Raw genomic sequence first — 26,224 nt, forward strand, 5'->3', positions numbered from 1 at the left:
CCGCTGCACCCCACTTTTTTTTTATCAGTATCTCCTTCACCCCTAGCCCCCAAGCACCCCACCCCACCCCCGGTGTTACTACCCCGCCCGCCCTCGTGCTCGGTCTCCCCGACCCCGGTTTCCCATCAGCTCCACTCCTTCCCGCCCGGGTTTTTACCCCCCTCACCCCCCTGCTCCCCCCACTTTTACCGGGTCGGCATTCACCAGAGCCGCCCCCCCGTTTTCCCTCAGCGCCGCTCCGCCCCCCCCTCCGGTTCCCCCCAGGTTTTCCCTCAGCGCCGATCTTCCCCCTGCGTCTTCCCACAGCCCCGCTCCCCCCAGCCCCCGGTTCTCCCCGAGCCCCCGGTTCTCCCAGCCCCCCCGTTCTCCCTGAGCCCCCGGTTCTCCCAGCCCCCCGGTTCTCCCAGCCCCCCGGTTCTCCCAGCCCCCGGTTCTCCCAGCCCCCCGGTTCTCCCCGAGCCCCGGTTCTCCCAGCCCCCCGGTTCTCCCCGAGCCCCGGTTCTCCCAGCCCCCCCGGTTCTCCCCGAGCCCCCGTTCTCCCCGAGCCCCCGTTCTCCCCGAGCCCCCGTTCTCCCAGCCCCCCGGTTCTCCCAGCCCCCGGTTCTCCCCGAGCCCCCGGTTCTCCCCGAGCCCCGTTTCACCCAGCCCCCCGGTTCTCCCAGCCCCCCGGTTCTCCCAGCCCCCCCGTTCTCCCAGCCCCCCGGTTCTCCCAGCGCCCCGGTTCCCCCCAGCCCCGCCCCCGGCGCCGCCCCGCCCGCGGCCGCCCCGCCGGCGCCCCGCCCCGCGTCCCCGCGTCCCCGCCCGCGCCCGCGCCCGCCGCCATGTGACGGGAAGCAGCTGATGGCCTCTCCGGGCGGCGGCGGGCTCGGCGGGGCCGGGACCGGAGCGGGGGCCGGGGCGGGGGCCGGCGCGGGGACGCCATGAGGGCCGGCGGCCCGGGGGGCTGAGGCGCCCGCCGCCTGCCGCGGGCCGCGCGTCCTCCATGGAGGCGGGAGGTGAGTGGCGCGGGGCGCCGGGGGCCAGGCCGGGGCTGCGGGTGGGGTGCGGGCGCGGCGGGGCGCCGGGCCTGGGCCGGGGGCGCGGGCAGGCGGCGGGGTGCGCGCCGGCGCCCAGCTTTGTTTCACTTTCGCTGTCAGCGGCCGCCCCCGCGTCCCCCCCGGGCCACCGGCAGGACCCGGAGAACGGGCCTCGGCGCGGGGGGCGTGGGGGCGCCGGGGCCCGGCGGGGGCGCGGGGGCGACACCCCGAGGGGCGGGCGCCGGGGGCCGCGCTCGCGGCCTGGGCGGGAGTCGCCTCTGCCCCCTGCAGGCTGCGCCGCCCGGCCCCGGCCGCTGCCCCCCCCTGCCCCCCCGGGTGTCAGTTTGTATCTGCAAAATGGGCAAAAAAAAAAACCTGCCTCCGTGGGTGGCCGGGAGCTTCCCGAACTCGCCTCGTCGTAAAAATGGGGTGTGGGGTCCTTGCTTAACCAATAAAAATGAACGCGCCTAAGGGTCCAGGCTAACGTCTGTAAACAGACGCCCCGCGCCCCCCCGGGGAGCCGGGCTCGCGGGGGCGGGTGGGGCCGGATGCGCGGGTCCCCGGTGAGGCGGTGACAGGTTGCGTGTCGGGGACGCCCCTGGCCGAGGGTCACGCTCGCTTCTGTCCCGCTTAATTCACAGCTGTCATCAGAAGTCGGGGAGCGCTGGGTACACTTCAGAGCCAGTCCCCCCCCCCCCGAACTTGGAATCCCCGTGGGAATGGTGGGGGGGGCCTTGTTCTGCAAAGACAAAACCTCGGGGCGGGGGACGCGTCCCTCCCTCCCTGTGCCTGCGGGCCCCCTCGCCCCCAGACCCCGCCGATGTGCAGATGCGGGGTGTGTTTGGGGTGCATCCTGGGGGCCCCGACCCCTGCGTGCTGCCTCCGCGGGGGACTCTCAGCAGGGCCCGGGCAGTGCGAGCTCCGGGGCCCCGGGGTCCTCCCCGCCGCCAGGGTTCCAGCCGGGATGGTGGGTGGGAGGGTTGAAATCCAGGGTATTCCCTGGGGCGGTGTAACTTTTTAATTTGGGAAATGACATTTCTTTGTTTGCTGGAGCCAGGCATTCAGGAGAAGGTGTAGAGGCAAACTCTTCTCTGCCTTCCCATCTAGATAAGGGCTTTTTTTTTTCTTCCCCTTTCTTTTCAGGGACTGTGTTACCCATAGAATTCTCTTTATAAATGGCCCTTACTGTTGGCCTGAATCTTACGTGAATCTTTTGATAGCTTCCGCTGGCGTTTTCCTCCGCTGCTTATAGTTAAATCTGAAAGCGATCTGTAGCTAGCTAACCTCCCCCCCCCCCTTTTTTTTTTTTAGAAGGAATCTGTTTCCAGTTCTGGGTTTTTTCCTCATGATCGAGGGCTGTGTTTTGGGGTGTGGGCAGAGCTGTTGAGAGCTGCCAAGCTACTGTTTAAAAAAAAAAAAGCCTGAGAGTTTTACATTCTTTTAAAACTGAATAAAGCCTATTGTCACGAGGTTACAATAGACAACAGTAGATATCTTCAGAGCAGTGGTTAGAATTCATTTATTCATTCAACAGATATTTATTGAGTGTCTGCTATGTGCCAGGCCCTCAGCAATCAAGGCCAGCGCTGGCCAGTAGAGAAAGAATGTGAGCCAGAGCCACATGTATAATTTAAAATGTTCGGGTAGCCACGGAAGAAAAGTGAAACAGGTGAAATTAATTTAAAAACTGTATCTGCATCAGCCCAACTTGACTAACATATCATTTCAACATGTAATTATGATTACTGATATATTTTAGGGTGTTTTTGGTTTTTTTTGGTATTAAGTCTTCAAGATAAGATGTATATGATATACATAACCTTAATTCGCACTCGCCACATTGTAAATGGTCAGTAGCCACGAGTGGCTAGTGGTTACTGGATTAGACAGCGCGGCCCAAAGCAGCGAACAGATAGACAAGTTTGGGGAAGAGATGGACAATAAATACATAAGAACAGCAAGTGTAATCAAGAAAAGATGGATGAGTGCTAGTTATAAAGAAAATTTAATGGAGTGAGAAGAAAATGACTGGGCCACTTTAGATCCTGAGGCCTGGAAGGGTCCTCAGAAGGTGACATCAGCACCCAGCCCTGAATGACAAGGTGGAGCAGCCAGGCAAAGATCTGGGGCCCCAGGCGGAGTTTTCCAGGCCGATGGGACATCGAATGTAATGATCCCCAGGCAGGAAAAATCAACCAGCTTCCTGCTGCCTGGAGGCCTAGCTTCCATCTCTGCTAAGGCGAGTCTCCTTTCACAGACAAGGCCCATAATAAAATCTTTCCATTCAGCCTGTGTGTCCATCCACATCCCAGTGTTTAATTAGAAAACCCTCATCTTTTTCACCAAGAAGGGCCACGGCAGGTACAATCCCAGATGAAGCTGAATCCTCTCTGCTCTGGGTTTTTTTAAGTCCTGCACTAATTATGGCTTTCTTTTCCAGCAGCCATGTTTAGTTGGGGCCCAGACTCCCCTTCAGAATTTCCTTAATCCTAGGAATGAAGAAGAGACAGGAGTCACTGAGTTCTTCCTTCTTTTAGCTCCTGGATTTCGGAGCCTGAAATAGCAAGAGATTAAATCCCCAAATCACAGAAATAGAGTGTGAAATCTGGGTACGGCTCATGTTTAAGAAGCATTTCATGTGACCTGTTTGGCATAGGCATCATAATAGTTTAAGGAGCTTTGTTTCATTTATATTTAAAGAGGTATACCGTGTATATTTATTCAACAAATATTTAGTGACTGCCTGTTCTCTGCCGGGAGCTCTGCTAGGAACTGGGGGTAAACACACAAGGTCCCTCCTCCCATGGAGTTGACGTCCTAGCTGGGGAAGATAGTTAATAATCAAATTAGTGGTTGTGCTGTAAAGAAAGGAAAGTAAGGAGCTGTGAAGGAGATTGGCTTGGGGTCAGAGAGGGGCTCTGGAAGTTGTCGTTTAAGCTGAGACCTGAATGAAGAGAAGGTGCCAGCCATGGAGAGGCATTCCTGGGGACACGAATAGCTGGTGCAAAGGCCCTGAGGTTGGAACTAACTGAGCACAGTTAAGGGGTGAGAGGCTAGTGTGCTAGAGCCAGGGCCAGGGAGAGGAGAGAGATGAGCCCAGGTGGGAGGCAAGGCAGGGGCCAGTTTCTGTAGGATTTTGAGGGTAGGGTGAGAAGTTAGTGTTTTATTCTAAGAGTGATTGAAATTGGTTTCTCTGGGAGGTAAGGAGAATGGATGGTAGGGCCAGAGTGAGAGCAGTTGGAAGGCTGCTTAGTAAGAGGTGATGTTGCGTAGATTAGAATAGTAGCCATGGAGATGAAGGGCCAAGTTAGGTTTGCCAAGCCTTTTGGAAACAGATTTGATAGAACTTGCTAATGGACTTGGATTGGGAGGTTAAGAAAAGAGAGAAATCAAGGATGACCCCTTTTCAGATCATGTAGAGAGCCTCCATGGTGTCCAAAGGACAGAAGTGAACCAAGTGTAAATATTGTCAGGATGGAACAGAGACATTTTTATCTGGATCAGCTGATGAAAAGGTACCTTCAGGTCAGACAGTGTCATTTAATAGTGTCTACATCTGGGGTCTCAGCCTCGGCACTAGTGACATTTTGGGCCAGAAAATTCTCCATGGGGGGACTGACTTGTGTACGGTAGGATGTCTAGCAGCACCCATGGCCTCCACCCATTAGATACCAGCAGCACCGCCCCCAGTTGTGACAACAGAAATGTCTCCAGACATTGCCACGTGTCCCCAGGGGACAAAATTACACCCAGTTGAGATCCATTGGGCTACATGTAGGAGGCATTAACAGATCAGGGCTGTGTCACCATGAGAAAATATCTGGAAGAAACTGTTGCCAGATTGCTGCATAACATTAAGAGCCCTGTTTTGGATTTTAAATATGAAGTAAAATATTCTTACCATGCAAATTGTCACATCCAGAGTAATAGGCTCCTACAGACAAATAATGATATAAACAGAAGGATCACACGTGCAAACACAAATTTCTAGGAGGAATCGCCAGGGCCTGTAAAAACACCAATTTAGACTTGATATTTTAAAACCTAGATTTACATGTAGAACCTCAGGGAATGAATATAAAAGAAGCATCCTTAAATAGCAAAGCCACCGAAAGTTTGATATGATTTATTAAAATTCAATTTAAAGACAGTTTTCAGCAACACACGTATTTTATAAAACATGATATGCCCATGTATTTTCTTATAATGCATATGCTGGAAAGTATTAAAAGTACATGTATAAGTATTATATACATATATGCATCTTTACCGTCTGTTTCGTTGAATCCAAGCTATGGATCATATTGCCATATGTGTCACTGAGAAAAAAATGCTGCCTTTTTAACCATGAAAAGTCATCACTTTTAAGACTGATTTCTAGGAGGTCAAAATGTGAGAAGACATAAAGATGTGTCCTGTTTAAATTAGTATCCATCTGATAACAGCTATAAAAGGGTCAAAGTCTCGAAACTATGTTAAAATGGAACTTACACATCAGGAAGTGACCTCAGGATGGAAGCCAGTTTTTATATTAGTATGTATCACCATCATAGTGGTCAAAAAATCAGTTCTGAAGCCCTTAACTTAGGAGCTTCATCAGCCATTGAGAACCTTCCACTGCAGTAGAAAAATGAACCAGGGAGCTGCCCTTCGGGTCGATGGAGAAGCACCGGTGAATCCAGCACCTCTTGTTCCCAAGGTGCCATACTAGGCCCAGCGGCCACAAAGATTAACTCGCCTTGCCATTTTGGAACAAGGGCGCCTACATTCTGGTGAGGCGTGAACGAGAATGAGCGACTCGGGGCGTGACTTGTGTGGCCAGTGCGTGGTGTTCAGGGAGATGTCACGGGTGCTGGAGCCGATGCTGGGGGTGGAAGCCCAGGCTCAGCTGCCTTTCTTGTGTAGGCAGGTGGAACACATTTGAAAGAACTGGGGGAGATGTGATGCGTGTTTTTGTTTTAGCAGGGTACCTGGGGGCAGTTAAAAGGAATCAGGAGAGTCTTGGAAAAAGTTCTGGGCAAAATGGGGTGAAGGTTTAGATGAGAATAGAGGGGAGATGGAACTGGGAGACCGTATCCAGTGATCTAGGCAAGAGGAAGCAGGGCAAGTGCTGAACATTTCATTTTAGCCGGGATGTTGGGGAGGATGCTGATGAATTTCAGTTAATCTTTTTTTCACCTCTTTCCCGGTAGCAGGTTCTTTCGAGGAGAATTTAAATACATTTGAAAGCCTGCTAATCTGCACCATCTACCGCATCCTTGCCTGGTCTGGTCCTGATCTGGTCCTCTCTCCTTTCTTCCTCTTTAGGCATTCATAGGAAATGCGACCTCCATACACTGGGTTTACCCTTCCTTCCAAAGGTTACTGAGTCATGGTTAACCAACAGAGGGGAGTGCCAGAACTGAGTAACCACCGTGGAATGTGGCCTTTGGCTACTGTTACTGCCCCAGGTCACTTAGATGACCATTCCCTCCCAGAATCCCACCCTTTGCCATGGGGAGACTGTGGCTTCCTGTGTCTGAGTCAGGGAGGTGGTGAGGGAAATGAGAGTGCTTGTTTGAAGCATGGTGTCTCTTGTCCCAGAGGAACCGCTGCTGCTGGCTGAGCTCAAGCCCGGGCGCCCCCACCAGTTTGATTGGAAGTCGAGCTGTGAAACCTGGAGTGTCGCCTTCTCTCCAGATGGCTCCTGGTTCGCTTGGTCTCAAGGACACTGCATTGTCAAGCTGATCCCCTGGCCGCTGGAGGAGCAGTTGTAAGTATTCTCGCACCCAAAGGAACGACGGAGTCCCCAGGATGAGAAACATGAGTGCTTACCCAAATTACTCCCTACTCTCCCGTGTCCTCCTGCCCAAGAACAGGAGAGGGAAAATGTCAGAACAGTTGTTGGTCTTTTTGGCCATCCGGGTTGGTGTGAAGTGGCATCTCCTTGTGGTTTTGGTTTGCATTTCCTGGATGGCTACTGATATTTGGCACATTTGTATATCTGCTTTGGAGAATCGTCTATTCAGAGCCTTTGTCCATTTAAAAATTGGGTAATTATTTTTTTGTCATCGACCACGTTGGTTTCTGATATTTTTCTTTCTTTGGGCTGGACAGGTCCCAGTGTCTGATGTCCCAACATTTGCATTCTTCATTTGTCCCAGGGAAACTCTGTCTGTATTTAGCCAACAATTGCTGCAAATCTTCTCTGCCTGAAACTGAGCTAGGGGCTGAGAATCCTAAATAAATCACACAGCCTCTGCCCTGGAGGGTTTCATTTGTTTTGCTTTAGGCATTTCTTATAAATTGCATATTAAATTTACGTTTTTTATGTTTAGTCTGAAACTTGTTGCCTTGATAATAGGTAATGCTGATGGGAATTTGCAGAGATGGGTACTTTGTACACTGCTAGGGCCCAGGGGTGTAAATTAGTGCACTCTCTGGAAGGACAGCTGTTTGGCAGTAGGGCATCAAAAACCTTAAAAATGTTCTTCCAGTGATTAGGAATCTCAGAAATGGGGTCATCTATTTACATACACTGATTTTCATCATGAAATTAATTATATAGTAGTTAAAAATCAGAAATAACTTCAAATCTGGCAATGAGGAAATGGTTAAGGACATTGTGGCATTTCCATATATTTTTGCAGCTGTCAGAGATTGTGTGTGTTTTTTTAAATCATGATTTTCAGTTCCTTCTATGATCAGTTTAATGATAATGCCAAGGTTCATTGTTTATTGATCCACCCACTCTAAATACAGGGGACTTCATACTTGCTCTGATAAAGTGTACCGCGGGCAGGAACTTTCAGGTTTTCTGGCTGAACTTCAGTCTGTCTAATTGCTCATGCATTTGAGATACCATCTGGTAGGTGGCGTGGTGGAAGAACTGTATGTTAGGGACTGAATCTCACTCAGCTTATCTAGGCCTATGTTTCATCACAAGTAGAATGTAAAAGAAGGGGGCGGGTCAAGATGTTTAGTGCACCCCTGAATAGTTCTGTGGGTTCTTTCTCTCTGTTGACTACCCTACTGGTTTGATATACCATCAGGGAAGTAAATGATGGAGCCTCATTAATTGATTGCAACATAGTAAGCGAAGGTGGAAATCAGGGTGTACCAAGCAAAGTGTGTTGGCAAGAAAAGCATTTGTTTCCCTGCTTCTTAGGCATTTTCTAAGCTAGAGATGGGGGGTCTCATCAGGCAGGAGAGCTGCAGATGGATATTCAGGCTTTCAGTTCTGCCCTAGTTCCAAATCTGCAGTGTGCTTTCTTTCTCATGGAAAAAACTGAGTGCCTCTTTCCTTCCACTCACCAAAACCTGAGAGAACTTTCTAAGGAAGCGTATGGCTCCCTGCAGCATCTGTGGTCTCATTACCCCACAAGGCAGGTCACCCCATTGCGGGGCTGCCACAGATGGAACGAGCCAAGGCCAAGATAGGCCTGCTGACTGGGAAGCCTCTTTTAGACGAATTCTAAAAAGCAAAGTCAGACCAGAATTCACCAAAGGCCAGTTTGTTCCTAGGACTTTAAAGTCTCAGGTACCCAGGATGAAAGGCTGGTTGACTTGGTGACAGTTTCAGACTTATGAAGAACTTTCTACTCTCCCCAGCATCCCTAAAGGATTTGAAGCCAAAAGCCGAAACAGCAAAAATGATGCGAAAGGGCGAGGCAGCCCAAAGGAGAAGACTCTGGACTGTGGGCAGATTGTCTGGGGTCTGGCTTTCAGCCCGTGGCCATCTCCACCCAGCAGGAAGCTCTGGGCACGCCACCATCCCCAAGTGCCAGATGTCTCTTGCCTGATCCTTGCTACAGGACTCAATGATGGGCAGATCAAGATTTGGGAGGTGCAGACAGGTAGGTCATTTCTGGCTGGTACAAGGTCCTGGAGGCCTGTGTGCATGGTCTAATCAGGAGCTTGGAGGGCCACCAGCTCCCCATGTGGCTGAGGGGTGTCGCTGTGACTAGCAGACCGGGCGCCATCTTTCCCACTGACGGTGCTCCTGCTTCCACACTAGGGCTCCTGCTTTTGAATCTTTCCGGCCACCAAGATGTTGTGAGAGATCTGAGCTTCACACCCAGTGGCAGTTTGATTTTGGTCTCTGCGTCTCGGGATAAGACTCTTCGCATCTGGGACCTGAATAAACATGGTATGGAGGTTATGGAACTCCTGAGACACTCCTAAAATACTGTATTTGCCCCTTTCTCTACTTTATCAATATCATTTTTACCTGGAATAGTGTTTCTCAATTTTTTTTTTTCTATTTTTGCTTCTTTCAGAGCTTTTTCAGACATTTTTTTCCTAATCACTCCACTTCACCCCTTGATGATTTTAATATTGTATATCCATGTACTGAATGCATATTTATGCTTTGTATGTAAAAAAAAAAAAAAAAAGATTTTTTTGACCGTAGAACCAGTTTTTGCCACTGTAGATATCACCTTTATTGAAAATACCATGGTGTGGAATACCTGTTCTCACCGTGGCACTATTGACATTTTGGGCTGGATAGTTCTTTGTTAGGGCGCTACTGTGCTCTCCGCGACGCTGAGCATCGTCGCCGGCCTCTACCCTCTAGATGCCAGTAGCACCCTCTACAGTTGTTGAGAACCAAAATGTCTTGAGACATTGCCCAGTGTCCACGTGAAGGGCAAAGTCTCCCCAGACTGAGAACCACTGATCTAGAAGAAGTCATGGGAACCTCCTGTTAGCAACAGCGTTTCTTCGGCAAGTTGAATCCCGGTGGGGAAGAATTCTCTCAGGCTGGAGGAATTCTCTCAGCTTTCACGCAGCTCTGCCTTGAGCAGGATTATGTCCAGGAGTGCAGGTGCTGTTCTTGTTGGATAGCTGAAGAAACCATGACCAACTTTAAAAAAATTAATATATACCCATACATTTATAAATGCATATAAATGACCATGTACATTCTTAGTATGTGTTTTTCCTTTCATTTTGGCTTCACAGCCTCCTCCCGAGGCCTTTCCCTTCTTTGTCCCTCTGCTGATCCCTCCTTAGTCCCCTGTACGCTTGTGACCCGGCTAAGCAGCTTCCGTATTTCTTTCCGTATTTTGCTTATACTTGTATGGCCCTGTTCGGACACTCGCACTCTTAAAACTTACGGGTTGGGGTCATTATTTCATAAGAATGGAATCACAGTCTTCATATTTTCTCTGAGTCTTATCTTTTTTATTAAAGATAGTCCATGGAAAATCTGGATTCTTATTTTCATCTGAATTAACAGGGTCTTCCTGTTACATCCTTTATTCACTCATTTCCCTATGGATGGGCATTTTATTTTTCCCCAAAATAGACCTGGAGAGATTACGTGAGTGATCCAGGGTTCTGTGCTAAGTAAACGGGAGCCGGGGTTCAAACCCAAGTTTGCCTGACTCCAGAGCACATGGCCCTAATAATTACACCATTGCTCACCCAGACACCCTGATTGGGTGGAGGCGGGGAGGGTATGGAGTTGGACCCTTGTGACAAGGGGAAACCATTACAGGGAAAAGAGAAGGTAAACACTCTCAGATTCGGAAGGATGGTTCAAAGTATAATTAAGGTGGTTGGGAGGCATGAAAAGAATGTTCTTTGCTATCAAAGGGTTCTGTGGAACTTGATCTGTGTACACCCTTTGTCCTGACGATCGTGTGGAGTCTGGTAAAACAATAGGTCGTGATTTCCCTTGGGTGTTAGAATATTGTATTAATAGATTTCAGATATCTAAATGACAGGTTCTGTCGTATTTCTTTCTCTGCCTTAAAAAGTGGGCGTTGGGACTCCAGTTGCTAGAGAACTCAGTGGATACACTGGGTGGGCGGCCCATCACTCCCAGTTCTCAGCCTTCCTGCTTTGTGGTTCTGAGACAGCTCACCGTCTGCCCCTTTTCTCTGCCAGGTAAACAGATTCAGGTGTTATCGGGCCACCTGCAGTGGGTTTACTGCTGCTCCATCTCCCCGGACTGCAGCATGCTCTGCTCTGCAGCTGGGGAAAAGTCGGTAAGTCTCACACATCAGGTGCCATTTCCTCTGTTGGGTTAGCTCAGCAAGACCTGGGGGTCTGGAGCAGCCAAGTGTCTGAAAACCTGTCTGCAGATCAGCCCAACAGAAGGCATGCTGGTGGGCCATGACCTCCTGCATGCAAACCTCCCTTTTCATTTGCACTTTGACATGAACCAAAAGAGGATGTGTTTAAGTAGATCGCTGCCATTATCAGAGGCCTGTTTGTCTTTATAAGTAGTATAGGGGTCCTTTTTAAATTTCTTTTCCCCTTAGAGTCTAAGATTTTAAGAGTTGCAACCCACATATGGATCCAGATTTCGTTTGAACAGTCTAATTTGTATCTACCTAATTAGAATTTCCATTTCAGATCATAAAATGTATGGCTACTTGCTCAACTTTGTCCTGAAATCCTTCCTGTTATTCTAAACCGTATTAGAAACCCAAGAACAGTTTGGGAACAGTGTGTTTGTTTGAATTTTGTATCTGCACGGAGCTGTTTGCTGTGACTGACTTGGGAAAGTTAAGGATTCACTATTTGGTACAGCCCAAGTGGTTAATCATTCATTTGAGGTTTGGAACTATGTGAAAGTGAGTGTTTTTTTAATGGAAAGAAAATAAAATCCTGTTTTTAATGATTCTCAAAAAGGTTTAAAGTGATGAGCTATGTCAGACATACAGTGGTGGGGCCAGTTTCCACGGTCCCATAAACACATGGGTATAAAATGGTGTGGCAGGGTGCCACCACCTTTTTGGTATCCCTGAGATTCACCTGACCCCTATTTTTGGTAATAAATGAAAGGACAAGATGGCCCTTGGCTTAGGTCTTCATCCACTCACACTGCATGTTTGCAAACAGGCTCAGCAGCAGAACTTGGAAGTGCTGGTACATGTTAGCTGGCAGTCTTTCTCGTGCATTCCATTGGTTAGGCGCCTCAGGAATTCAGAACTGTGACTTTATTTAAGCTGTAGAAAAGAAGGGGTGGAGACCTTGGCTTCATCTGGCCATGGGGCCTGAAGTGGGCACTGGTCACACTCTAAGCACTTTGTTTCCACCCCTAACCAGGCACCTGTTACCTTCCACAGGTCTTTCTATGGAGCATGCGGTCCTACACATTAATCCGGAAGCTAGAGGGCCACCAAAGCAGTGTTGTCTCCTGTGACTTCTCCCCTGACTCTGCCTTGCTTGTCACGGCTTCTTATGATACCAACGTGATCATGTGGGACCCTTACACTGGCGAGAGACTGAGGTCACTCCAGTAAGGACCAAATCCCTGCTTACGACTTCCTCGTGGGGTGACTGATGAGAAACCTTGGATTAGACCTGTCCCTTTTAGAGTCTGGGGCATGGGAGGGGGCAACCTGGGGAAGGGACACAGTGGAATTCAGTGCTTGTTCTAAGTGCCTTCAACTCTCCTGCTAGATGAGACTGTACTTCTTTGGATTCAGCCTAAAGAAACCTCAAAGTGACTCTTTTTTTCCATTTACTAATAGCTGTACTAACAAGTTCAGAATGTTCCTCTCATCGAAACTGCTATTTCCAAAATGAATTTTCATGTTCTCACAAATTTGGTCTGTTTTTCTCCTTTATCTCTGTTGTTTTATGAAGCAAATAACAGGTAGTCCTATAATTATCATGCATCTCAGCCTAAAAAAGACTTTCAGTTTGTACTGTGGCCTTAAAGGGAGGGTGACCTACTTTGCATAAGAAAACTAGCACAGGGAGTGTTAGTAACCCTTCAGCCCCCTCCATGAGACACTTGGAGCCTTAGTAAATGCACTTTTTTCCAGTCTTCTTTTCTAGTCCGCAAGTCCCAAGGTTTTCCATGTGGGGTACATGATGCATCCCGAGCCCTTCCATAGCCAGGTAGTTTGGCCTCCTGCCTGGGTTTGAAGACGAAGGGCAGAGGGCGGCCATCGTCCCTTACTGCCTGCTTCTCTCTCCTCAGCCACACCCAGCTCGACCCCCCAATGGACGACAGTGATGTCCACATTAGCTCCCTGAGGTCTGTGTGCTTCTCCCCGGAAGGCTTGTACCTTGCCACGGTGGCTGACGACAGGTAACAAGAGAAGCTCGCTTTATGTGGCCTCTTAGCAAGTGCTTGCAAGTCACGGTGGCATCTCCCCAGGGCTCTGGCCCCAGGTTTGCTAATGTGCAAACGTCCTTCTCTTTCTCATCCAGACTCCTCAGGATCTGGGCCCTGGAACTGAAAACTCCAATTGCATTTGCTCCTATGACCAATGGTCTTTGCTGCACATTTTTTCCACATGGTGGAGTTATTGCCACAGGGTATGTATCTGTTAGCTGAACAGATGGGCAGCAATTTCTGCTGAGTATACTCCGCGTAGCTTTTTAAGGAAAGCGAGCATTTAGAATGTTCTTGCCTGTGAGGAAAGCTTTAAGGAAATCCAGGATTACATAAAATTCTAATATTCTGTTTTGCCAATATAGGTTACCATTTATTCTTAATATTTAATCTAAATGTAATTAAAGAGTTACAATTCATGACAGCTAATGGACCAAGCCTGCAAGGAAGCATAAGTTAAGATGATGCAGAATTTATATGGAAAGCGGTCACAGCAGAGACCACCTTTCAGGGACCATCTATAATTCAGTAGGTGGCATTCTTCCGTTACTTTGGAATGCATAGTGTGAATTAGAAAGGGCTGTGCTGACAGAGAGAGCACTTTGGTATCAAAGGTGTCTGGAGTTCTTACAGTCCTCTTAGCAGCCTTAATTATTCAGCTCCACAGCTTTTACATCCATTTCAACAGTCAGGGTTACATTTCACTCTCTGGAGCCTCCTGCTAGTGCAAGTCAGATAGAAACATTAGTATCTGTCACCATGAAAACATCTATTTCCAAGGTCTGTCTGAATGCATTGGTTTCTGCTTTGTTTCAGGACAAGGGATGGTCACGTCCAGTTCTGGACAGCTCCCAGGGTCCTATCATCACTGAAGCACTTATGCCGGAAAGCCCTTCGAAGCTTCCTCACCACCTACCAAGTGCTAGCACTGCCAATCCCCAAGAAGATGAAAGAGTTCCTCACATACAGGACTTTCTAAGCAACGCTACATGGTCTTACTTACTTTCTCTGTAGCAGGATAAATCACCCTGGCAAAGGAGTAGCTGGAATAATGGGCCGAATACGTGGTCTTGGATGGAAATAGAAATTCTCTTTGGGATTGTGAGTAGAATGTAGCAAAACCAGACTCCAGTGGACTAGTCATGGATCTTTTCCCCACGCATGTGAGAGTCAGGCATAGAGGAGGGGATTCCACTTCCATGGCCACAGAGCCTTATCTTAAATCTTCAGTCCACGCAGAAACAACAGTTTTGAATTCTTTCTAGTAGTTCTGATTCAGAGTGCGGTTACTGATGTTTTGTTAAGGAGCGTTAACTAGGCCTCCAGAGCCTCTGTAGTGGCAGAGGGGTTTCAGCTCCCCCCTAGGAAGCGTGGCGACTGCCTAGTACTTACTGTTGTTCTGATGCCACAGTAGCATCGTTTCAAGTTCTCTCCTGTTGTGTCAGAGTTGCTTTGATGTTGGCACGTCTTTCCTTCCTCTAGCTCCCCTCTGACCAGCAGTTTTCATGGAGTGGCCTCTGGTATGAGGTATTAACCCAGAGGCTGTGCTCCTGACTAATACACTATCATTGGTTTGCTTTTTTTTTTTTTAAACCAACAGTGGTGTGCATGTGCAGATGACAAATTTATATGCCAGGTTACCCCAGGATTTATTCCTAAACTGCATGACTGTTCCGATGGCTGAGTTGTCAGCTGTTTGCCTTTCATTAGCATATTTATTTGTATTTTCTCAACAGATGTTAAGGTACAACTGTGTTTTTCTTGATGGTATCTAAAAACCATAGTACTTAAGTCTAACAGTTGTGAAGCTGTCTCCTTCATTGTGTAAAGCATTGGTGTTGTCATCACTTCTGCTGATCTTCTCGTGTACGAGGTCTGACTCTGCTGCTTCACCTCATTGGACTAGTGAGCCAGTTTCAGCTCTACCCCTAAACAAATATAGCTCCTTAAAAGTACTGTTCTTCAGTGACGTATAGTTATCTAATCAAGACACCTCATTCAAACAGAATCTGCCTTTGGAAAGTTTAATATATTTTAAATTATTTTAAAAGAAATGCAACATCCTATCCTTTGGCTTTCTTACTAGGTGCTTTATGGAGGCCAGTGTAACATAAAACGTGTTGAAAAGGAGAGGAATCTCTCCTGTACTGCCTTTGTTGCTGAAGAAAGACATTTCTTTTCAAGATGACTTTCATTGAAGGAAAAAGTTAAAAGCTTTTGGTTCTCCGTTTCATTTTTTCCATTAAGAAAAAAAAATCACCTTTAAAACAAGTGAGTACAACAGGATAGGTGGGAATGGATTGGGCAGGTTTTTAACTTTGTGGTTATCTTGAAGAATCACGAATAGTGTAATCCGGGAGGCTCTGGGTGGCTTCCTGGAGGCCCCACTTAGCCATTAGCTTCAAACTTTGCAGGTGTCCTTGGGGAGCGAGCCCTACGTGAATGACGGAAAAACCAACTTCTCCCTTTTGATAGTGTCAGAATTTGACACTTTTACAAAGAACGGCCTCCAAAGTTGATTCTGTGGTGTCAGAGGTGAAGGTTTCATACAGATGCAAGGTGAATAAATCAGTGTCTTTATAACTAAGGAAAGGAGAGTCACTTGTAACAACCAACAAGAAAGATGCTTTATTTTAAACACAGCACAACTGCTATAAGGTAAACTGCTACATCCGTACACAGGCCCCAATCCTTCCAGCAGTGGCAGGGTTAGTCAGGCTTAATCTCCTGTGCCCTCCCTGCATTAAATCTGTGTTGTATAACCTCTGACCCCTAATGGCTTAATGGAAAGTTTTCTCTACTGTCCACCCACAATTAGGAGCCTGCTAGGAAATCCTCTGCTTCAAGAGGAGAAATAAAAAGACCAGTTTTTAAAGTAAGACAAATGAGTCTGTTGTATGAGTATAATAGTTTGGGCCAGGTATCTGTTAACATCTACTCTGAAAGTAGCTACACAGACAGTGTCATGGATTACACGTGGTTTGGGAGATGCTGTTTATCTGGAGTTGGAAGGCCTGGGGGCCATAGATTTGAAAGCCTTACAGTCCAAAATTAAAGGGTAGGCTGACTTCCTGTCACGCAGCAACTAAAGGGTAAAAGCCTTACGGTTGAAATAAAGGTGTTTGCTTTTTTCTCCCTGTAAAACACAGTGGGCAGTCAATAAGACAGTTGTAGATAAAATTGTTTTGTACATCTCTGCTCCAAACAGCCACAAACACGGTACTTTTGTTACGTCTTCCCACCCATGCCTGGAACAACAATTTTCCAAGAGTGGGGGTGATAATGGCTTTATCCCCTGACCCTGGGCAGCAGTTTGTCCCATAACCAAGTCCTCTGTTCTCTAGCCACTGCTGGGCCTGAGAATTGCAGTAAATGGTCCTCAGCCAGCATCTAGGCCTCTGAGACAATCAGGTCTCTGGTGACTTGAAAAGCTGCAATGAGGGAACTCAGCTGAATCTTCTCATTGGTGCCAACAGAAAGTCTGTACCTAAGTGAAATCAAAAGGTAATGGTAAGAGTAGAGAACATCAGACAGCAACCCTTTGACAAGAGAACAAGAGATCAAAGACTGCACATCTGAAGGGGAGGCCAGCAGGCAAAAATTTATCCTGGACGTCAATCTTGTATGCTCCCCTAACATTTTCTTCTCTGTCCTAAACACTCATAATTTTTTCCTCACCAATTTGAAGGAAAAATGAAGTCTAAATTGTTCGCAGTGTTCTGAACTCAATTTTGTTCTAGCTCTATAAAGATATGCAGAATTTACATGGCTAAGGATGATTTCTTCCCCTACAGAATGCACTGAGGAATTCTAGTGACGATGTCCTTCGTCTCAGCTCACTGAAGTTTGGCTGGTAACACTGTAGAGGTTCTGTGCAGCCAGTACAGCACGGCACTGCCATTTCTTCCACCTTTTATGTGATTAAGTCATTGAAAGCAAAACCATGACATTCACAGTGTGGTGATAAGAAGCCACCTAATTTGTGCACCCGAAAGCCAGTGAGGGCCAATTAGAGCTGGCCTATGTTGACAGTCTTATTTTGAATCCAATGCTTTTGTCTATTTCAATGATAGCCGCCAGCTTCACTGGGGGCTAATAACTTTACTGAGCCAGGCAAAGTGGGAAACTGAGTTGTTCACCTCTCCCCAGTGTACTTGAGTATGTGGAGATGCCTTACAGCTGGACAGCCGACTGCGCCTGCAGACCCGGGGCTCTCACTGCAGCAGGCCTCCCCGACCAGTGTGCACCAAGCCTTTGAGGTCTTTCTCTCAAGTATGCGACTGAGTTAACCCTCTCCTTGAGTTCATTCATGTTCTTCAAATGAGCCTCTCACACCCTTCCCGTTTCATTCATTGGTCCCACCAAAAACCAGATCGCGCTGTATAGGAATGACTTAGACCAAAAATTTGAAACCAAGCAAGTAGAAACAAACCACGAGAGGGCAAAAAGGAGGAAAACAACTGGGAAGTAAATACTCACTCAATTTCTGCCATTTTGGTCAATAAATGTATTCGAACTGAAGATGGAAAGTCAACTGGGGGAAAAACAAAATCGAGAGGTCTGTCATTCCCTACTGTTTAAAAAAATCCCAGAGAAGTATGAGTTTAAAGATCAGATGGATAATACATTACTTGCAGCCTCAGATCACTGGATGCCACACCTCTAAGGAAGTAAAAACTGGGTGAGTTTTCAGTTTTTGTCCACTCCTGAGTCTTCACAGTAACCCCCCCATTAGATTCCAAAGTGGTAAGAACAGGGAGCCTCCAGCACTGCTCTCAGCAGCTGGGTAGCTCTGTAAGTTAACGTAAAAGCTGTTTTCACTTGCTGTCCCAGTTTTAAAAACAAGCAAACTATTGATTTTTAAGTCAGTTTATGCTCAGCTTCCACAAAGTACAGAGCTGGGCCTGAGCCAACCGTGTTCTTGGACAGAAGGTTACGTGCCAGCCAGCCGGGAAGAGGCCTGTAAGGGCGCCGGCAGGAGCAGCGTTCACCGGCCCGCTGTCTGCAGTTGGCTGTTGTGGGGGAAGAGCTGCTCCAGAGGCTGCACGACAGATCACCTGGAAAGCTCGAAAACCTACCGATCCTGGTTCTCCCCCAGAAGGCCAACTGCATTGGTTTGGGGGTGATTCCTATGTGCTGCCACGGTTGAGAGCCAGGTCTCTGTATAGAAAATAGAACCTAGTGTGGAACTTGAGGTGGTTCAGTTAAGACTGCTGCAGTTTACATGAAGCTAGGGCTTCCTTCTCCCTCTCCTTTTGGGCAAAATAACCTTTTAGAAACGTGAACTGAAACACTCCTTGTTGCTATAAAATACAAACCCTCAGAGGAAGTTCAGTTAGCCTTCAGGGCTTTCTTCCCACTCTCTCCCAGCAGTTCTAGGGGTTCAAAGAGTATTTTTGGAATGAAGTCAAATAACAAAACTAAAAATGAGGAGTTAGGGTTATACGTCTTCATTCCCGTTTCTCTGCTTCAAAAACGAAGCCTCAGGTTCCCTCTCTGATCACCCTTAACTGCAGAGCACGCCACACTTTCCATAGCTGCTAAACCGAGGAATAGTGCAAGTTACCTCTGTGCACAAACAAGTGTATCTCTGTCAGGATATCGTGTAGTGCAAGCCCCTTCAGAGTTTTCAGCTCCATGATACCTAGAGAGGAGCAGTTAAGGCCAAGGGGAAAAGTTCTAGAACAAACGCGCTGCAGAGACTTTTGAATCAGAGCACTGGTGCGTGGCTTTAGAAAGTAGGGCTTCTAATCTCAGCACAGCTGTTTCTATCTGCAACTGTACATGTTGAACCCCAATTCTTATTTTTCTTGCTTTTATCTTCAATAAGGGCTTTCTAGAAGATAGAGCATTCCCCAGGAGGCTTCATATCACTACACCTAGCTTTTTATGTCACAGCAAAACAAGAGAACAGGGACTACCTGAAAATTATTGCATCTCCCAACCCAAGGTGCATCTCTTCTATCTGGGAATAAAGTGGCTTCCAGCTGTACCCAGGTCAGTGCCCTTCAGGAAGAATCGGGCACTAAAGACAAGTAGCCACTCCACCCACAGCCATCTTATTCCTCTGACAAGGTGACCAGAGTCACACACAGCTAACCGTCTTGCCAGGAGCGTGGAGGTGCTGCTGTAACTCCTGGGGGCGAGTTCAGGCCTTGGGCACTTAAAGCGCTGTTGGCAGCACACAAGAAAGGATACTTCTGTAGGCTGTGGTGAAGTCTTGATTCAGCATCCAGTCCAGAATGTTGGCGATGTCTGACTTGAGTGGGTGGCCTGTGCAGGTGTAGACAGTCTCCTCTGTCACCTTCCCGAAGGCCATATTGGTACTCTGCAGACAGGGACAGAAATCACGGTGGCTGTCACAGCAGCCGCCAAGCTGCAGGCAGGTCAGAAGGAAACTGCTGAGGCAGCGATGCAGGGGACAGCAACATTACAAGGGCACAGGAGAGCTGGAACCTGCATTTACTTCCACTGGTAAGGGCTGGCCTCTCCCGAGGACGAGGACGCTGCTGGTTGGCTATGTTACAGCTGCAGAATCCTTCCCTTTCTTTGCCTTGTTTGCAACAAACTATTCTTTCAATTAATCAAAACACGAAGGGGTGGGGAGATCTCTGACACATTAAAAGATTAAGACCTTAACCAGTTCTAGATTTCTGAATTTACAGATTGGTCCTACTGTTGCTTATGTATTTCTTGAAAAACTATTCCAAAGCAACGACTTGAGATTTGCTACGAGTAGCACTGTACCTGCAGAATGTTCAGAGCCCGTCGCATATCTCCACTGGAAAGAGTTACAAGGGCTTTCATCCCATCTTCACTTATGTCAACTCTGAAAGGAAACAGGCAGAAGTGGTGAGAGCCGCTGGGAGCCCACGCGTTCACAGGGGAACAAGGCCTGCACTGAGTAAGGCTTCGAAACAGTGAAAGCAAAAGGACCCGCGGGTACTGCTCTCCCGCTCCCTGGGACCTAGAATTCACTCTGGTGCCTAGGGACGATGGCTTTGCATCAGCAGTCCCAGCCCGAAGGCTAGAAAGACCCTTATTGAGAACCGGGAATTGCTCTGTTGAGCAACTGGCTTTGAATTATGCGCTCTGGGGAGGAAAGGGCACTGGCGAGCTGTGTGATCCCAGGGTCCAAGCACCTTTCAAAGCAGCAGTTCAGGTTGGTTACTTGCTCGGCATCTGATTACACAGAATGTATTATCTCAGTACCTTCCCTTCTAGTCGAAAAAGGCAAGAGGCGCCTTAGCAGAAGGCACTTGGCAGCATGCAGTTTCCAGTGACACAGGAGGAAACTGGGACGGGTTCCAGGGGACAAGGCCGCAATCACGAGAGCCACCAAATGACTTTTCTGAAGAATGTCCGTGACACACCAGAGAAGATGGCAGCAGCTAAGAGCCCCTGGTGCTAGGTGCTCCGCTAAGTCGCTTACAAAATCACCTTTAAATGTCATCCCAGAGTCCTACTTACACACGCTCGGGCCCTGGGACCCACACCTTTCCTGCTTTTCAATGTACGTACTTCTCTTCCTCTGCGACGTGTTCCAGGCGTGGGACCATGAGTTCAGGAGTCAGGGGACCGAATCGGAACCTTGTACACCGGGACTGCAAGGCGGGGATGATCTTTGACAGGTAGTTACAGATGAGGCAGAATCTGGTATTTTCAGTAAACTTCTCAATCACTGGCAAGGGAAAGAAAACTGCCTCATGTCCATTCGGATTCTTCAAAGGACCCAGAAATCCTGAACTTTTCTGTGGTCGCCTGAATGGTACAGGGAACAGTGTAACAAGAATTCAAGGGTGCAAACAAGTGGGGGTGCTGCTCTAACGAGAGGGTGTCGCTGCAGTGGTCAGGGCTGGAAATCGCCCGTTCTCTTCCCAAAACCTGACCATCATATCCCCTCCACGGAATTTTATAAAATGCTTTTGTTTAAGATTCACCAGGATCCCTGCGCTCTTGCCATTCCACCCCATTAAGATATGAAATCCAGGGTTCCTGCCCTTTTGATAAAATTCTACTTGGCAGAGAATTACTCAAATCCAGAGACGCTCATGACACCAGTTTCATCCCGCAGGCACCCAGTGTTTCTGCACAGGGATCTGCCAGGACTGACAGTCACTCTGCAGAGCCAGATGCCAAGGGAAAGGCTGCCAGAGCTTCTAGGACCAGAAGCTATTCTGCCTCCCTCCTCCTCCTCAGCCCTGGCCACAAGCCACGCCTTCTCCCCAAGCTCCTAGAGATGATCCTTTCTGAGCTGCAGCCTCAGAATCTTGAGATTATGAATGTCCCTTCTAAGAACCAATGGCCCCTTAACACAGACAAACCACAGGATGCTCTCCCTTCCCTGCCAAATCACTTATGTGGCAAGGAGTGAAGTAATGTCACTTTCTGAGTGACTAAATGTCTGGAATTTTCCTGGCTAGTCTGTATCTAAGGGTACCAACAGCAGAAAGGTCCCTCCAGCAGTTCAGGAATGAAAGACTTTCTATAACCTTCCATCAGATGATACAAAATTCCCAATCCTGGAACTGAAGCCAGCTGAGAAGGGGAACAAAACACCAGGAGTCCTAAAAGGGCTTTTGTCTTTAAGCTGCTGAAAGGGGAAATCCCTGAAAGGAGGCATTTTGTCTAGATCATCAGGTGGGATACATGGAGAAAGGTATATGGAGATTTCTCTGGGCCGGAAACGAATGAAAATTGAAATGAGGCATGTCACATCTCATGTCCAAATTTCCTGATTCTCCTTCGGATGCGCTCGTCAGCCAGCACCCTGTACTTAATAGCTCTCACCTCTCCTCAAGGCGTTCTGGGCGTCCTGAGTCATGGCATCGGCTTCATCCAGGATCACCAGCTTAAAGCCTTTCCTAGGAAAACAAATGGCACTGTCTAAAGACTTCTTCCATCTCACTTCAGCTTCCAGGCCCAAACCTACATCTTCACATTTGTGCCTCGGGCTCTGTTTCAGAGTCCATTTCTCCTGGAACTCTGACCACAGCAGACATCTGTGGTCACACAGAGGAAATGCCCCCAGCACTCCTTCAGCTCTTAAACGGAACTGAGGTGTAACTTCTGGCACCTTCATCTTTCTTCCACACAGTATCCTATTACTTGAGTGCTGTTTTTTTCCATCCACTACCTTCACTCACGGCTGTCTCTTTATCTGTTTTTTTTTTTAATATCTTTATTGATTTCAGAGAGAGGATGGGAGAGGGAGACAGAGATAGAAACATCAATGATGAGAGAGTCATTGATCGGCTGTCTCTTGCATGCCCTCGACTAGGGAGAGAGCCCGCAACCCGGGCATGTGCCCTGACCGGGAATCAAACTGCAATCTCCTGGATCCTAGGTCGACGCTCAACCACTGGGCAATGCCAGCCAGGCTCTTTTTGTCTTCTTTTTAAACCACCATCCTGGTTATCCATCCTGATCTCAGTTCATTTTTGTCTAAATTCAAACTAGCTCATCCAGGCTTAGGATGTAATCGGTCCTCAGTTAACTAATAAAATGAAGTTAATGCTTCCCCCAAGAACTCGCTAATACAGACTTAGATAACATTTTATTTCAATATTAGCATTTCAACATTTTTTTACCACCATCCCCGCACTTTCTTTTTCATGGCTGCTTTTGACAAAGTAATTTTTTCCCCCTTTACAAACTGGCAAAGGAGAGGATTCACAAAATTAAGCTCTATGATCTCACTGATCAAAATCTCCAGGGACAGAAATTATGTAGATATTTCTTACTTAAATATTGTCCTTGTGCTAGCAAAGCTCAGGATTGGTCCCCGAACGATATCTATTCCTCGGTCGTCTGAAGCATTCAGCTAAACATGGAACAGAGAAGCCAGAATGAATAAAAAACATGTTGTGTACCATTTACGAATTAAAGTATCTTTTCATCAATCTAACTAAGCAAGCTAGGTCTCTAAGTCTAACAACAGCTAAGAGAGAATCTCTATTCAAAAAACAGGATGACATTTGTATTTAAAACTCATAATATCATTACAGTCTGAAAGGCAAAAGACTGATTTTCCTCCCCCCTTTTGAGGACAATCACTGACATCCTCTGGAGGAATCACTAATTGGCCTGGTCTCAGTGAACAGCACCTCTGACGAGCAGAAGGATGCTAATTTTAGCTACCACAACCCAGAGCAACCCAGAAGTTACCAAGTTTTAATACATTGAGGTAAGAACGTGTGGGAGCAAGGTTCTAATGTCTCGAACAAAAGAATGTTTTCTTGCAATCAACAATATTTACAATTTTGTAATCTAAGTGTATTAGTGGAGTCCCAGCAGTAAACAGATGGCGTACTCAAATTCAGTACTTTGAAGAGAATTACATGAAGAAATATTTTAAAAGGTGTTGGTGGAGTGTGGGGAAACCACAAGGGCAACGCAATACCTCAGGGACTACTGGGGCCCATTACCACCCCCAAGTCTTAAAGAGTTAGTAGGGGAGGGACAGCACCAGCTGAAGGCAGTGTGATGTGCCCAGTGGATGGGGATGTTGTCAGCCTGTGGTGGCCCCCAGGGAAGGACCCGGCATCACTCTCCAGCCCCACCCCACTCTTGCCTGGGCCCCTATTGGCCAAACCTAACCAGGAGCCAGAGGACAAGGGAGCTTGTAGTAAATACAGCTCAGCCTTCCAGGGCAAGAACCTGCTACAGCAACATGGAGAAGCCATCTGGAGGGGCACATGGAGACAGCCAGCAACTGCGTGACCACTCACTGAGTGACCACTGAGTGTTCGGGTACAAGTTGGCAACTGCAAAGAAAAATAGCCCTACAACTGCCTTCTAGCCAATGCCAATCCAGACCAAAATATCAATTATAGGAAAAAGTGAATGGAAATACCTTATTTTATGTCTGCTGCTCTCCCAACCACCAGCAGGACTACTTGTAAACTAAAACAAAAGCTAACAGAACTAAAAAAGACTGGAGTACTTAGTCAGGTAAGAATAATCCTATTTACCTCCAAGACCATGGAGCCAAATTCTTTATCTTTGTACAGCTGTTTAGCACAGGCTAGGATGGTGGATGTCTTTCCTGTCCCCGGAGGACCATAGAGAAGCAGGTGTGGCAATCGGTCTTCACTGATAAATTTTTGAACTGAGGATTAGGAAGAGACACCATCAGTTTCTGACAGTTGCCTCATTCACTGTGGGCCCTTGAGTTGGGCAGAATGCACCGCAACCCCATGTTTAACTCAGAGGCAGGAATAAAAAATCTGAAGGACCCGACTCTTACAGCAACATCCCATAAAGCTCAATCAGAATCTTTAAACTTACTACTCAGCAGAGACAACACCACCAAGAAAGTTACACGGGTCCTTCACCTAGAACAGCAACGGGCAGATGGATGCTTACTGGTATTCAAAATGTCCTGATGAGAAATGAGATCATTCAGTGTCTGTGGCCGGTATTTTTCCACCCTGAAATACAATTTAGCATGGATTACACCACATAGAAATGCAAGAACAACTTGTTATGTGCAAAAGAATCCTTTTATACCCTAACTAAAAGAGGAAGAGAAACAGAACCCTTTACATTTGAATAACAGACCAGTGGTTCTCAACCAGGGAGGTTGTGTCCCCCAGGGAACATTTGGAGACATTTTCATTTGTCACAGTTGGGCGGAGGTTGCTGCTGCATCTAGTGGGTAGGTACCAGGGATGTTGCTAAAGATCCTATAATGCAAAGGACAACCCCCATACCCTCCCCCCCATCAAGTATCTGGCCCAAAATGTCAATAATGCCGAGGCTGATAATTTCTCATTTCACCTTTCCAGCTTTCTGCCTATAATCTCAACCTGGATGGGCACCTATTATTTCAAAGTGAATTCAAAATTGAACTCATACCCAAGTACAGAGAAACAGATAAATGGTGATATATCCATACAGTGGAATATTATTCAGCCATAAAAAGAACTGGAGTGTGATACACACTGCAACATGGATGAGCCTTGAAGACATGGTAAGTGAAAAGAAGCGTTACAAAGGCGCACATATTGATTGTATTTATAGGAAATATCCAGAAAAGGCAAATTCATAGAGACGGAAAGTAGATTAGTGGTTGTCAGGGGCAAAGAGGGGGAAATGAGGAGTGATTGCTAGTGGGTATGTGGTTTTTTCCACTTGGGGGTGATAGTTGCACAACATGCTGAGTACACTTAACGGCGCTAAACTGTACACTTTAGAATGCTTATAACTGTAAATTGTATGTCACATGTTTTTACAAGGATAAAAACAAATTGAAGTTATTATTAGACAAGAACTTGGGATTTTTCTGAAATCAAGCCAAATCCCATTGGTCTTTAAGTCATGAGGACATAGCTGTGGAAGTAGGCTGGTTAAGAGGACAAGCTCCGAATTCAGACCGCTTGGGTTCAAATCCAAACCTATTTTCTAGTTTTGGACCTTAGGCAAGTCATTTAACCTTTTGGCTGTATTACTCCAATTGTAAAATTGGACTACTAAAGAATACCTACCTCCTAGGCTCTTTGTAAAGATCAAACAGCGACTAGGGTGCCTGCTAATCTATCAGAAGGCCATTTAAATAAAAGTTAACTAGAGAGCGTTATCATTATTATCTTAGTTTAGAATTTGACCGATAATCGCATCGAAGATTTTGGCAAGAGCGACGAGGGCATTTTGGCACGGTGGCCAGTGCAATGTCAGGACACGGGGCAAACCCCTGCGCTGCCATCCAGGCGCGAAGGCCGCTTTCCTCTGCGGCAACGGGAATGGCGGGGGTAGCGCCGGCAGGATCCGGCAGAAGCCCTAAGCACCGCGGGGGATTGGGGAGTTAGGGGGTGTCGAGGCGAACATCTGTGGCTCCGCCCCGGACACAGGTCCGGGGGCGCCGGGCCGAGGCCCGGCCTGGACCAGGCCGCTACCCTCGCCGCCCACCGCCTCCCGCAGAGGCCCACCCCCTTCCCCGCGGCAGCCGGGCCTCCTCCTACCAGGGCAGGTTCCTGATCTTGGGCGCCGAGGGCTGCTGCTGCTGCTTGTGCGCCGAGGTTTCCATGGCGGGGTGACGAAGGGGTTCAAGTCCCCCGAAGTCGTCACGTCCCCGCGGGGTCCGCACAGAGACCAGCGCACTTAAGAGTTCGCGCGCAAAAGCAACTCTCGCGAGGTTTACCCGCTA

At 47.7% G+C, this 26,224-nt stretch overlaps 2 protein-coding genes across 3 annotated transcripts; one reads left to right on the forward strand and one right to left on the reverse strand.

Annotated features, from left to right (window-relative positions):
* Positions 1-811: 811 nt before the first annotated feature.
* WSB2 (WD repeat and SOCS box containing 2) lies at positions 812-14,874 on the forward strand. 2 transcript variants are annotated; one of them, XM_081123347.1, is made up of 9 exons: positions 812-995; positions 6,600-6,768; positions 8,607-8,851; positions 9,013-9,144; positions 10,890-10,990; positions 12,077-12,249; positions 12,940-13,050; positions 13,173-13,280; positions 13,894-14,874. In XM_081123347.1, exons 1-9 carry the CDS (start codon positions 983-985, stop codon positions 14,054-14,056), a joined length of 1,215 nt encoding a protein of 404 aa, XP_080979473.1. In that variant the 5' UTR covers positions 812-982; the 3' UTR covers positions 14,057-14,874. The 2 variants fall into 2 exon arrangements, with proteins under 2 accessions (XP_080979473.1, XP_080979472.1); XM_081123346.1 differs by lacking the exon at positions 812-995 and having other exon boundaries at positions 4,147-6,768.
* A 1,593-nt stretch (positions 14,875-16,467) lies between these two features.
* On the reverse strand, positions 16,468-26,194 carry RFC5 (replication factor C subunit 5; the record flags this gene model as incomplete). Its single annotated transcript, XM_081123348.1, has 11 exons — positions 26,040-26,194; positions 24,445-24,509; positions 24,051-24,187; positions 22,821-22,900; positions 21,868-21,941; positions 20,599-20,758; positions 19,825-19,906; positions 19,276-19,405; positions 18,644-18,721; positions 17,557-17,611; positions 16,468-16,564 (listed from the first exon to the last, which is right to left on the reverse strand). Exons 1-11 carry the CDS (start codon positions 26,102-26,104, stop codon positions 16,468-16,470), a joined length of 1,023 nt encoding a protein of 340 aa, XP_080979474.1. The 5' UTR covers positions 26,105-26,194.
* Positions 26,195-26,224: the final 30 nt, after the last annotated feature.

Source organism: Miniopterus schreibersii (assembly GCF_964146895.1).
Source record: "Miniopterus schreibersii genome assembly, chromosome: 20".
Taxonomy (NCBI): Eukaryota; Metazoa; Chordata; class Mammalia; order Chiroptera; family Miniopteridae; genus Miniopterus; species Miniopterus schreibersii.

Coding starts and splice junctions, on each gene's coding strand:
- WSB2 (XM_081123346.1), top strand. CDS start 6,581: ATGGTGTCTCTTGTCCCAGAGGAACCGCTGCTGCTGGCTGAGCTCAAG. Junction 8,852..9,012: donor GATTTGGGAGGTGCAGACAG/GTAGGTCATTTC, acceptor CTTCCACACTAG/GGCTCCTGCTTTTGAATCTT. Junction 12,250..12,939: donor GAGAGACTGAGGTCACTCCA/GTAAGGACCAAA, acceptor CTCTCTCCTCAG/CCACACCCAGCTCGACCCCC.